The 14,206-nt window shown below is 35.9% G+C and overlaps 1 protein-coding gene and 4 non-coding genes across 13 annotated transcripts in view; all 5 read left to right on the forward strand.

Annotated features, from left to right (window-relative positions):
- The first annotated feature begins 492 nt into the window (after positions 1-492).
- The window catches only part of LOC125682276 (twitchin-like), a 146,771-nt gene continuing 133,057 nt past the window's right edge, over positions 493-14,206 (forward strand). For all 9 annotated transcript variants that reach the window (XM_056153684.1, XM_056153687.1, XM_056153685.1 and 6 more), the window contains exons 1-2: positions 493-1,047; positions 5,756-6,042. In XM_056153684.1, the coding sequence (XP_056009659.1) occupies positions 5,781-6,042 (262 nt within the window). In that variant the 5' untranslated portion in view covers positions 493-1,047; positions 5,756-5,780. The remainder of the gene's footprint in view (positions 1,048-5,755; positions 6,043-14,206) is intronic.
- Positions 8,436-8,517, forward strand: Trnal-aag (transfer RNA leucine (anticodon AAG)). Its single transcript has one exon. It is a non-coding gene; the product is annotated as a tRNA-Leu (tRNA).
- Positions 11,211-11,292, forward strand: Trnal-aag (transfer RNA leucine (anticodon AAG)). The gene has a single exon. It is a non-coding gene; the product is annotated as a tRNA-Leu (tRNA).
- Positions 12,252-12,333, forward strand: Trnal-aag (transfer RNA leucine (anticodon AAG)). Its single transcript has one exon. It is a non-coding gene; the product is annotated as a tRNA-Leu (tRNA).
- On the forward strand, positions 13,266-13,347 carry Trnal-aag (transfer RNA leucine (anticodon AAG)). The gene has a single exon. It is a non-coding gene; the product is annotated as a tRNA-Leu (tRNA).

The following is a 14,206-nucleotide window of genomic DNA, read 5'->3' on the forward strand; positions in this document are numbered from 1 at the left end:
TGAAAGTACATGCATAAGAGTATGAACTGCAACGCTTCACGCCAGCTGTACTTCAGGAAGCGCTGTGAAGTATGTTGGCGTAACATGCCCTCATGCATTTTCCAAAAATGAAATTTTATTTCTTTAAATAAATGTAATCGGTTTAGATGTTTAAGTATGAAAACAGTGTCTATATATTTATTTACATTTAGATGAATCATATGGAAACGAGATTTTTGGGGAATTGAAGCTCATTCGCAATATCAACACAACACAGGGCTTGTTACTTTTCTGTGAAATCGAATACACATCTAAGTGCTCTGTTTTTGCTTCTCAAATGTCAAATTGGTTTCCTCCTCTTGAAGCGCCTTAAACCATGACATCATAACCCTCGTCACAAAAGATTACACTTGATAAATAGAGATAATGATTCTCTCTATCGGTTTAAGTACCTTAGAAATCATTAGAATATATGAATGGATGTTTGGCACGTGCATTAATAAACACATACGGCGTCTTCATTCCACCGTGTGTAAACTGCCTATTTTCATTGATAAGAACTTGAAATGCAATGCATGTGCTTATCCTTCAATAAAATGCCGGCATGAACTTTAACAGAACAATATTTCTTCTCCGAAATTCTGTAAATCCAGAAAAACGATGAACCTGTGTCTAGCATCAAGATAATTAGAACACACAAAAAGTGTACAAATTAAGAAGAAGAAAAACCCGTTCAACGGACATGAAATCATTAAAGGGGAGTAATTGATATGTAATTTCCATTTAACTCCTCTTTTAATTGAATCCACAGATAGAATAACAATATTGCGGCTCCTGTGGAGCTTATGTAACGTCTTATTGCTATACTACACAGAGAGTGCTAGTGTGCGGTTCTACGTCAGATCTTCAGACAGGTTGCAGAGGTGTGCTCAGGCAAGTTTTGGGAGGAAGCGTGTATTTATATCAATACAAATTGAAAATATCAAACACATCCTGGCTTTTTTTCCCTGGCACTTGGCTACTGGTGTTCATGGTATTCACCGGCGGAGTTATTTCTGTTCAATACAAGTAAGCAGTTGAACTTTGAAAGAAAAATGTATCATAATCTCAAGCAAAAGTTAAGGTGTGTTAAAATATGTGTGTTTATTATCTTTTCTTATACAAAAAAGTTTAGCTCTTTTAAAATACTTAAATCTGTCGTTAGAAGGTACTTTCATGAATGGTGTTTGTTCATGATTGTGCAGTTACACTGACGCCTCGATTTGTGTAATATATGAATATAAGAAAATATTTCTTTCAAATGAAAATGTAGAATGTTTCCTATCAACGTTAACAATTTCAATAGTACAAATTGATTTTTTGTTTACATAAACTACACTATTTTGTTTATACTCATCAAGATCAAAGTACATGTATTAGATGTATAGATGGAACGATTTATCGGGTACACTCTTTCTGTTGAAACTGTGCTTCAAACAAATATAACTTTGCTTTTATGCATAGGTGAACATTATCTTTCCTTTTTTTTATACGAAGCAACGACCCATTGTCGTGAATGCCCTTGGCAAAAATAAATAATACAATAATACATTTGGCGAAGGCAACGATAAACAGTTTTCTAAATATTGCATTTTGTACAAAAATGTGCTTCAACACTCTCTATCGATTTTACATTTCCTGAGGTTTTGTAAGTAATAAACCTGTTCTGTTTCATCGTGTTTTATTTTCGATAAATACACCTTTGCTGATAAAAAAAAGAATGAAGTGAACTTACATGATACAAGTAATAGGTATGTTTATTTTGTTTGTATTATATGACCGCTTGTCTCGTGATCGGACTGTTGTGGGTTCGAACCCTGGGCGTGCCAGATATGAGATGTTAGAATAGACAGTGGCTGTTTCTGTACCAATTTTTAGAACTTTGTCAAAATCAGATGTCAAATCGCTAAAAAAAGAAGAAGCTATGTTTGTTTATTATAATGATTTATGAATTACAGTCAACTCTTGATATAATGAAATCCAGGGGACCGACCTGAATTGTTCATTATATCCAAAGTTCAATATAACCAATGCTGAACTACACAAATATTGCTACTGGGGGATTTATTTTAACTTCAATATAACAGATATTTCAATATAACCGACTTCAATATAAGTGGAGTGGACTGTAGCTATGTTTGTTTATTATAATGATTTATGAATTAGCCTTTCCTTCATGATTTTTATTACCTTTTGTTTTCTTGTACCTCTGACCAATTTCATGTGTATATACATACATATGTAAAAATGTGTTGTTCTCGTGCATCATGATTGTGGTTTTGAGAGAATAAATGAACTTGAACTTGCCGGCTCAGAATTAGAAATGAGAGTCGCGGGTCGTTCAGAGGAGGTAAAACACTAACTGCTATAAATGGTCCAGAACAAGCTCTTACCAAAATGTACATGACCCATCAGCTTTGTGTAGCCGGGGATTAGATATCCTCGAAGGGACGGGAAACACCAACCAATCACCCTAAACCGATTATTGTTACGTTAAAGTAACGAGTGAATTTAAGATTTAGAATTAGAGCGAAAAAGACGAAAATAAAACGGGGCGAAATATACCATTATACAGCGATCAGCAATGTTATTTTGATCGCAAGAATCCGTGTTCTATTTCTGTCATATGCTGCATTTGTGAAATAATATAGAAACATAACATTGACATTAGAGTATTGACAATCTGCTTACAGCATCATATGAACAAAAAATGAACTTCTATTTTAGATTTTGTTTCGAAAGAAAACAAAAAAACACCTTTTACTAAACATTTGTAGCTCACACAAGATGTTGAAAGTTAAAAATAGGCAATGTTTACACGAATCTGATACAGCTGATGTTCTAGTGATATAAAAGTTGATTTTGAAGGTAAACCAATGTCAGGATAAGATTCTAGAGAGAAGAAATGACGAAAAAGTTATTTAGAGTCATTCAATTTAACAGATAAGCATCGACATTGGGAAGGCTTTAGGTAGTGTAATGGAGATTTAACGCACGCTTATTTTAGATCTTCGTAATCAAAGCTGATATTTCGTACGTCCACATTACGTAATATTTGAAACATTGGCGTAGTTAATGTCATTATTTTATCTATCATTGATAGTAAAGCTTAATAATTACTTATATCAACAAGGCCACGCAAATGCACCAGAATTCAGCAATGGCGTTTGCCTATCTAGCAAAATTTATTTAGGCTTTCAAAAAGGGTCTTCAGATTTGTCTATTTAGCTCACCTAAGCTGAAAGCTCAAGTGAGCTTTTCTGATCACCCGTTACAAAAGCTTCCTGACATAATGCAGATTCAAGTTTGTAAAAATCATGGTCCCCGGGGGTAAGATGGGGCCACAGTAGGGGATATCTGTCCGTCTGTCTGTAAACTTTTCATACTTTCGACTTCTCCTGCAGACCCACTGGGCCAATTTCAACCAAATTTGGTACAAATCATCTTTTGGTGAAGGGAATTTACGGTGTTTTTTTTTCTCTCTCTCTCCAAATGAAGAGCCATTCCCCCTTTAAAGGGGAGATAAATACAAAAATGCAAAAATAGGGTGGGGTCATTTAAGAATCCTCTTCTCAAGAACCACTGGGGCAGGAAAGCTGAAATTCCCACGAAAGCTTTCTGACATTGTGGAGATTCAAGTTTGTTAAAATCATGACCCCAGGGATAGGGTGGGGTTACAATAGGCGATCAATGTTTTATATGCGAATATATATGGAAAATCTTTAAAAGTCTTCTTCTCAAGAACCACTGGGCCATAAGAGTAGATATTTACCTAAATGCTCCCTGGTATAAAGTAGATTCAAGTTTGTTCAGATCATGGTCCCCAGGGATAGAATGGGTCCACAATAGGTGATCAAAGTTTTACATGCGAATTTATAGGGAAAATCTTTTAAAATCTTCTTCTCACGAACCACTGGACCAGAAAAGTTTACATGTTAATATGTAGAAAAACTATTTAAATATTGGCCAAGGTGACTCAGGTGAGCGATGAGGCCTATGTGTCTCTTGTTTTAAAGGTGTATTCTAGGAACAGATCCTCAACACATGTTCGGAAAGTCTCGGGGATGTTTTCTAAGATGAAACCTGAATTTTGAGTTGTATAGATAAAATACATTGTAGACGTCGCCGTTGATTGGTACCCACAACAGCGCCATCTAACGGAGTTGGAAACTGGGGTCTGGCCATGTGTGAAATGTCACCGTGACATGGGTTTTACGTAATAGATATCTGAAATACTCTAGCTCTAATCCGTCTTAAAACATAGCTTGGAACGCTATGTATAAATATCTTAGCACCTCTGCCCAACGGACAAATTTTATAACATCAATGTTACTCCGGTGATGATATAAAACAACAGAAAAAAAAAGTTCATTACACATCCGGAGCTGTATAACGCGCACTGATGAAAGGCGATAACCAAACTGGAAAAAATCCCAGCTGAGAGGGGATTATCTTACTGTTCGTCTGTTTCAATTCAGGACGTGAAATATTCTCTTATATTATCTAAAGGCAGTATGTACTATACATGCGTTTCGTTTTATTAATCAGTTTTGCATCTTGAGTCACCATTTTATGTCATCCATTCTCACTTTAAATGCGATTACAATATAAGCCCCCCCCCCCCCAAAAAAAATCCTTAATTTTGTAATTCTAGCATACTTTGGACAACTATAATGTTGTTTTATGATATTTACATTGGAGTTTGTTTATTTAATGCTGTAAGTTCTCAAAACTTTAATGGAAACATTTAGAACTACAGACATTGTTAGGAAATTTATTGTGTACGCTTACACAAACATCCGTGTGGTACAGTACGTGAGCATTTTCCACGACCAATCGGAGATACTGCAGGGAATTATATCACGAGTATTCGAATTTACTATTGAAGAATATATACGAATACAGACTATAGTTTTATACCATTTGGTTTATTATTTTTTTTTTCAGTGGCGAGCTTGAGTACCCTATATTTAGAATTGTAAACCCTACCTCTTTAAACCCAAGCGATGTAATTGTCTGTGAGTCTTACGATACGGCATTAAAACCCAAATAAAAATCAGACACTCGATAAAGAAACCCATCTATTCCTAGCTAAAATTCTAACTGTTGTATACCTACAAAACATTAAACTTTGACATATCTGAAAAAAGTGTTGTTTTATCTCAACATTGTCAGCGGAGTTATTCTGTCTTAAAAATCTTGAAAGTCGATCCCTTTTTGCAAATTTCACCACACAAACTGGCCTCAGAGATAGGTTTTCAAGCCTGCAGTCTCGTAACAGTTTGATTGATTGAATGCAACAATTTGTATATTGTACACTTTTGTTTCTCTTCTGCGTAAACATCAAACAAAATGTAAAAAATAATATTAACATGAAATCAAGATTGATTGATTGATTATATACTGTTTAACGTCCCTCTGAGAATTTTTCACTCATACGGAGACGTCACCTTTGCTGGTGAAGGGCTGCAAAATTTAGGCCTATGCTCGACGCTTACGGCCTCTGAGCAAGGGGAGATATTTAACGTGCCACACTTTTGCGACACAAGGCCTCGATTTTTACGATATCATCCGAAGGACCGCCACATTTAGTCGCTTCTTACGACAAGCAAGGGGGTAATGAGGAGCTATTCTAACCCGGATCCCCGCGGACAAATGAAACCAAGACACTTAATCCAGTGGTAAAATCGTCAAATACTTGCTTTCGCATTTTATATGAAATTTCTTCTCTTTCCAGACCTATATAATACACCTCGACAGACATGCCTGAGAAAACTCGGGCGGCGCTGGGCGGGTGTCAGCGGTTCGAATGTAGAGTGATCGGATATCCCCGGCCTACCATACAGTGGTTCAAAGATGGCCGCAATATCACGAAGGACGAGCGGTACGAGTTTGACTATTCTATTGATGGAATTATTACCATGGTGATTAATAACGTGACGGATAAGGACCAAGGAGTATTTTCCTGCAGGGCCGAAAATTCCGAGGGCTGGGCCGCCACTGCCGCTTTCCTGAACGTCAGAAGTAAGATTTAGATCACAGATAATTCAGTCGTAACTACTCAATTATTTCCGTAATAGCAAATAAATGTTTCCTGTTACGGAAAAGAACGAGTGAGATTCGATTGCAGATATTTGAACGTAATTTGACGCCACAACATTAATGTTTAAATCACTGATAATGTTGAACGTAATTTGACGTCACAACATTAATGTTTAGATCACAGATAATATTGAACGTAATTTGACGTCACAACATTAATGTTTAGATCACAGATGAGTTAACGTAGTCAAAGATTTAGATCACAGATAATTCAAAATAATCAAAGATTTAAATCACAGATAATTCAAAATAGTCTAAGGTCACGTCCTCAATGTTAGAAGTAAAGAAATAGATGACAGATAATTCAAAATAGTGAAAAATTTATATCACAGATAATTCAAAATAGTAGAAAATTTTGATCACAGATAATTGAACGTAGTCTATAGATCACACCCAAAACGTCAGATAACTTAACCCTCAAAGACATTAAATTAATCTTCAAGGCCGGAAGATTTAGGTTCACCTTCTCAAGGTCAGAAGTTAGATTAAGATCATATGAATTAAACCTGCTTCGCCCTTCAACATGTCAGAATATTTACATCACAGATGATTTATATGTAATCTAGAAGTTAGACGAGAATTACATTGTATCTACATATGTCATGGATATTTCTACACATAATGTTTACATGTTAGATAGTGGAAAATGGTTTAGATCTCATAACAAAAAGATATATAATCCTAAATAAACAGTGATTTTTATAATCCGATAACACGTCGGAAATGAGGTCAGAGATTTCATATCACCCATTTTGTTTATCAAGATGTGGAACAAGTAGATGATTTTATTGTTAAAAGTAATCTCTGGTATTGTTTAACTGTATAGTAAATATTTACATCTCCAATGTTTTCGCCCTTGATATATTTACCTATTGTAATGATAGCCATTTCCTCATGAATGCGCCTGTTGTTGTGAACAATGCGCGTATGAATAGTGCGTCTACTTTTAGGGCTGGGAATTCCGACAGACAGGGAAGTAAAATATAGATATATCAAATAAATTTCAGTTTTGAAAATACATGACGACATGAACTGCAAAGCTTCACACCAACATACCTTTCGTAACCGGCATACTTGTCAAGAAAACTATGCCGGCGTGAAGCTTGCAAATCATATCCTCATGTACAAATTTGTATTTTCAAAAATAAAATATATTTCCTTAATGAAAATGAAAAATTTAAAATTGAAATATCATAAATCTAAAAAAAATAAAAGAATACCAATTTACAACTGAAATCAGAATTACTGAAGGTTGTTTCGAATAAACATTTTTTGTCTATAAGCGTAAGGGAAGCGTACCATCCTGGCGGGGTTCCACACCGTCCGTGTATCGCCATCCCACGTCCTAAGTAGTCGATGAAAACGTGCCCTTCTGTAATACTTACGGAATGTGTCACGTGTCTTCTAATATTTATAATTCTTGTAATTTGTGCACAATTTTCAGAGTTCAATGTTGAAACCTTTGCTATTTCGTCGTCTTTCTAGATCAGAACAGATCAGATGACTTTGAAAGCCTGCAGGCATATTAATCGTCCTGTTTTTAGGTATGCGTTATCACTGATGAGTTTATATTCTATAAATAAAAACATATTCTTTTCGTTGAAATGTTGGCATAAACTATACATCTGTCTCGACTTTACTCGCTGTTATTGCTTCCACACGAAGTTTGGCTAAAATTCAGATGCGGATAAGAACTATGACTTCCTTAATTATTTGACCAAATGTTTTGAACATGAAATGCACAAAAACAAAATCTTAAAGATTTAGATTACTTATACCGTCATACAGAATAACTTTTTCTTACGGCTTTAATATACATACCCTCCAAAGACCAATAGATTGGTAATGTCACGAATAGAAGCTGTAGTGGAACCGTAAACTAAACATCTTAGTACTGCCCTTGGGCAGTGGCGTGGTATATGTTTACTTTTTGGCTTATTGCGATTATTTCACAAAATTCCACCGAAAAAAACCACCCCCACTTGTCTTCAATCTTTCCAATTTTATCATTACTTTCCGTTAAACTTCAGTATATCGTATTCACTACCTTGATGTGTTTGTACATCAAATGCCTCTCTACATGTACACATTACAGATTTATAAAAACAAAAATATTTATCAACCCTTTTATCAATATATTTTTCGTTTAATCCTTTTATTTATTTGTTTATTTTTATTTGCCTTACTGGAGGTTGCCCTTCTTCCAGATCTGAGCGGTAAAACATCAACGTACAACGGTACATACTGCGTACCTGTATATCCGTGTGTATTTAATTATCATTTAGTGTTTACCACGCATAACGAGTAAACAACAAGGTAGCGTGGCCGAGCGGTCTAAGGCGCTGGTTTAAGGCACCAGTCTCTTCGGAGGCGTGGGTTCGAATCCCACCGCTGCCAAGTATATTTTTAGAATGGACACATAATAATGGGCAAATGTATTTGAAGAAAATAACATGTGCAATTCGTTTCTTCTATTTTCTTGCTTTTTTGGGTAAGATTTCTCTTATGCATGCATTTGTAAATTGAAGTGTTCCTCATGTATCATAAATCAGCATTTCGCAAATTTTATGGTCGTTACCATACAAATTGTCATTGGGTCAAATGTCGTCTGACATGTTTGTTAACAATTAAGGCCGTTCTTTACACACTAATTCTTACTATGGAATACTCTGCTTGGACTAGTCGACAGAGGATGCTTACTCCTCCTAGGCGCCTGATCCCACCTCTGGTATGTCCAAGTATCCGTGTTTGTCCTACTCTTATTTTATATTCTATATGAGATTGATCACGTTGTTTTTAATTTCGCTATGTTAGCGATTTATCATTTCCCACGAAAATAAAACTGTAGTGAGTAGTAATCTATGTAAAGGATATAAGCCAAAAACTGTCCATTCTATGAGAGAAAGAACTGATCGAGGCCTGTAATGGACAGTTTGAGGCTTATATCCTACTTAAAACATTGTATCTTTTGTTCTAATAATGGGCAAGCTCAGGTAGACCTATTGACAATGATAATTTTGAATAAAGCTATTTTTGAATAGTCTGACAATATAACCAGTCTTGTGTAGAAGTCTGTTTCTTTTGTTCACTTGTTGGACAGTGTCAGGTAAGGAAACAAAGGTGTCTTATACTGCAGGTTTTATATTCACTCACTCAATATAGTACTGACCCATATCAACAAGTCTTCCTCTGGTGGTGGTGGTGGTGGTGGGGGGGGGGTATTTTTGTTGCAATCAAAAATTTAGGATTTTAATGAAAGTAATCCGAATACTATCTTAACGAGTGTTATATTCTGGATATGGAGATTGAGAAAGTTATGGAGCCAAATTTTGATCCGAAAAGCAATGTGTTTTCGAATATATTGGATGAGGAAATCATTAACGCCAGCCAGGAGAACCCAATACGCCCATCTTGTGAAATGAAATTATTCATGAAAGCAAAAATAATTCAGAATTAGAATATGCTAATGAAGAAACATAAAAAAAAAAGTTGTGAAGAAGTTTCGGAATGTGCTTCTGGATCCAGCAAAATTCAAATACAGCAAGGAAATATGTCTTTCAAATTTAAGTTTTGTTGCGATATAATAATGACCAATGGGATTTTAAAAATTGTGAATCTTAAAGTTGGAGCAGATAATTCTACTTAGGGGAAATATATCAGTGTTGATTATTACTTGTAGGAAATTTAAAATTAAATTTGAATCTCTTTGACAAATGAAAGGCGATGATAACGAACAGTGATCAATCTCATAACTCCTATAAGCAATACAAAATATAGAGTTGGGCAAACTCGGAACCCTGGATATATCAGAGGTGGGATCAGGCGCGCCGAAGAGGAGTAAGCATCCCCTGTCGACCGGTCACACCCGCCGTCAGCCCTATATCTTGATCAGGTAAACAGAGTTATCCGTAGTCAAAATCAGTGTGCCAAGAACGACCTAACAATTGCCATGAAACACGTCAGACAGCGTTTGACCTAATGATAGGTTGTATTGGCAAACTAGATCGTTAAAACGACCATAAAATTTGCGAAATGCTGATTTTAAACGAAACTGTTGGAACCCCTGCACCATCAACTTGTTTGTCAGTAGCCTACTTCGATTTAAAAACTGATCATACGCAGAACAAGCTCTTGCGTATCGAATCAGTTGAGAGATGTAAACACCATATGCAGGTGATAATAGAATATTGCTGCATAAATATGGGAAGTTGACGATGGAGAAGTTGAAATCATCCCGCTCTTGCGTATCGAATCAGTTGAGAGATGTAAACACCATATGCAGGTGATAATAGAATATTGCTGCATAAATATGGGAAGTTGACGATGGAGAAGTTGAAATCATCCCGCTCTTGCGTATCGAATCAGTTGAGAGATGTAAACACCATATGCAGGTGATAATAGAATATTGCTGCATAAATATGGGAAGTTGACGATGGAGAAGTTGAAATCATCCCGTTTGTCATAAAGTTAACGTTGAGTTGTTAGTTTGCTGTTAATATCTACTTTCGATAAAATATGTAAGTATGAAGCAGTTTGTAAATGTATTGTCTTCCTCTTATTTTCAGGCTACCTGTAGACGTCTAATAAGTTACTGGGTTTACATGACACTGTCCAATAAGTTGACAATTACCGTCCATTATTTTCAAGAACGGACAGTATCTGTCCTTTATTAAAACTAATGGACAGTAATTGTCACCTTATTGGACACCTACAGGTAACTTTTTAAATACAAGTGGACTTTCTTCTGTATAAAAAACCTAAAATAACAAAGAATTACATAACAAAAATGTTTTAATAAAAATATTTGAATGCTTTCATAATTTGAGTTTTAAATGATTTTCCTGTCACGTGAAATTTAGGCCATTGCGATTGTGTCCGTGCAAAAAAAAAATATCGTGAAATTTTACCACTGTGGAATGAAAGCAACTGACAGTATTTGATTTGAGGGTAATAAATGAACTTGATCTGTGGGTGAAACAACCTGATGCAATATTCGCCGAGTGTTGCAACACAAAACAGAAGTTACATACAATACCTTTCAATTTATCTGTTTGTATATAGCATACCGCGCTCTATTATTGACACAAGCAGGTAGTGTGGCCGAGCGGTCTAAGGCGCTGGTTTAAGGCACCAGTCTCTTCGGAGGCGTGGGTTCGAATCCCACCGCTGCCAAGGATATTTTTGGAATGGGCACATTTTAGTTTTGATAATTAGCTACCGGTTATATACTTCAGTTTTCATTTTGAAGAAAATAGTATATGGATTTTGCTTCTTCTATTTTCTTGCTTTTTTGGTAATATTTCTCTGATGCATGTTTTTGTAATTTGAATTGTATCTCATGTATCATGAAGTGAGCATTTCGCAAATTTTATGGTCGTATGGTAACCATACGAACTGTCATTGGGTAAAATGCTGTCTGACATGTTTGTTACAATTGAGACCGTTCTTGGCACACTGATTTTGATTAATTATTACTCCGTTTAAAAGATCGAGATATAGGGCTCACGGTGGATGTGACCAGTCGACAGGAGATGCTTACTCCTCCTAGGCATCTGATCCCACCTCTGGTATGTCCAAATATTCGTGTTTGTCCTACTCTTATTTTGTATTCTTTATAGGTGTTATGAGATTTATCGCGTTTGTTTTAATTTAGCCATGTTCACAATTTATTATTTCCCCACGAAAATCAACCCATAGTGAGTAATAATCTATTAAAATATTTTAATGTTTTCATAATCTGGGGGCAAAACTATTATACGAGTAAGATCTGTCTTAAGACTAAAATTTGTCATAAGATCCATCATACATGTAGATGTTTCACAAAACTGTCATATCTTAATTAAGATAGTTTTGTGAAACCCAGCCCTGAGTTTTAAAAGAGTTTCCTATCGCATGAAATTTAAACCATTGCGATTGTGCCCTTGTAAATAGATATCATGAAATGGTAGCACTGTGAAATGAAAACAGCTGACAGTATTTGATTTGAGTGTAATAAATGAACTTGATCTGTGGATGAAACAACCTGATGCAATATTCGCCGAGTGTTGCAACACAAAACAGAAGTTACATACAGTACCTTTAAATTTATCTGTTTGTATATAGTTTACCGCGCTCTATTAATGACACAAGCAGGTAGCGTGGCCGAGCGGTCTATGGCGCTGGTTTTAAGCACCAGTCTCTTCGGAGGCGTGGGTTCGAATCCCACCGCTGCCATGGAAGTTTTTGGAATGGACACACAATATTTGGGTGTCGAAAATACCTAGAAGGGTCTGTCCTCCTAACTGATCCTTAATTAGCTACCGGTGATATACACCTGGTTAATTCTTGTTTTAATTTTGAAGCGAGCGAAATCTGTATTTTATTTCTTTCTTGTAAGAACTCTGTTTCATCTTTCTCTGTGCATGAATTTGTAATTTGAACTATACCTCATGTATCATTAGTCAGCATTTAGGAATAGATATGGTCATTATAACGCTCTAATCACCATACAGACTGTCATTGGGTCAAATTCTGTCTGACATGTTTCTTAGCAATAGAGGCAGTTCCTTACATACTGATTTTGAGTACGGATTGCTCCGTTTACCCGATTGAGATATAGGACTGACGGCGGGTGTGACCAGTCGACAGGGGATACATACTCCCCCTAGGCACCTGATCCCACCTACGGTTTGTCCAAGGGTCCGTGTTTGCCCTACGTCTAATTTTGTATTCGTTATGGGAGTTATTAAATTGATCACTGTTCGTTATCTTCATGTTTTCATAATGTAAATTTAGAAATTAACACGATGGTTTTAATTTCACTGTGTTTCCAATTTTTTATTTTCCCGCAAAAATAAACCTCTAGTGAGTTATATATCAAAATATTTCAATGCTTTCATAATCAGAATTTTAAAAAAAATCATTTTCCTATCACAAGAAATTAAAAACATTACAATGAGCCCTTGTAAAACAAAATTAAGAAATTTTAGCACCATGGAATGAAAACAATTTACAGTATCTAATTTAAGTGTAAGAAATGAACTTTGGATGTAACACCCTGATGCAATATTCGCCGAGTGTTGCAACACAAAACAGAAGTTACATACAATACCTTTAACTTTATCTGTTTGTATATAGCTTACCGCGCTCTATTTATGACACAACCAGGTAGCGTGGCCGAGCGGTCTAAGGCGCTGGTTTAAGGCACCAGTCTCTTCGGAGGCGTGGGTTCGAATCCCACCGCTGCCAAGGAAATTTTTTGGAATGGACACAATATTTTAGTTTTGATATATTAGCTACCGGTTATATACTTCAGCTTACATTTTGAAGAAACTAGTATATGGATTTTGTTTCTTTTGTGTGTGTGGTTTTTTGTGTGTAAGATTTCTCTTATGGATGTTTTTGTAATTTGAACTGTATCTCATGTATCATGAAGCCAGCATTTCGCAAATTTTATGGTCGTTACCATACGAACTGCCATTGGCTAAAATCCTGTCTGACATGTTTGTTACCAATTGAGACCTTTTTTGGCGCACTGATTTTGATTAATTATTACTCCGTTTACAAGATAGAGATATAGGGCTCACGGTGGATGTGACCAGTCGACAGGAGATGCTTACTCCTCCTAGGCATCTGATCCCACCTCTGGTATCTCCAAGTATTTGTGTTTGTCCTTCTCTTTTTTGTATTCTTTATAAGTGTTACGAGTTTTATCGCGTTTGTATTAATTTCGCCATGTACACGATTTATTATTTCTCCATGAAAATAAAACCATAATGAGTAATAATCTATTAAAATATTTGAACGCTTTCATACGATGGTATATTTAGGACACAGAATTTTTTTTTTAAAAGATACTAGGCAAAAATTATCTCGTGCGCACGACATAATATCTCGTGCGTACGACTTATTATCTCGTGCGCACGACATAATATCTCGTGCACACGACTTATTATCTCGTGCGCACGACTTATTATCTCGTGCGCACGACATAATATCTCGTGCGCACGACATAATATCTCGTGCGCACGACTTATTATCTCGTGCGCACGACATAATATCTCGTGCGCACGACATAATATCTCGTGCGCACGACTTATTATCTCGT

Source organism: Ostrea edulis, chromosome 2 (assembly GCF_947568905.1).
Source record: "Ostrea edulis chromosome 2, xbOstEdul1.1, whole genome shotgun sequence".
Taxonomy (NCBI): Eukaryota; Metazoa; Mollusca; class Bivalvia; order Ostreida; family Ostreidae; genus Ostrea; species Ostrea edulis.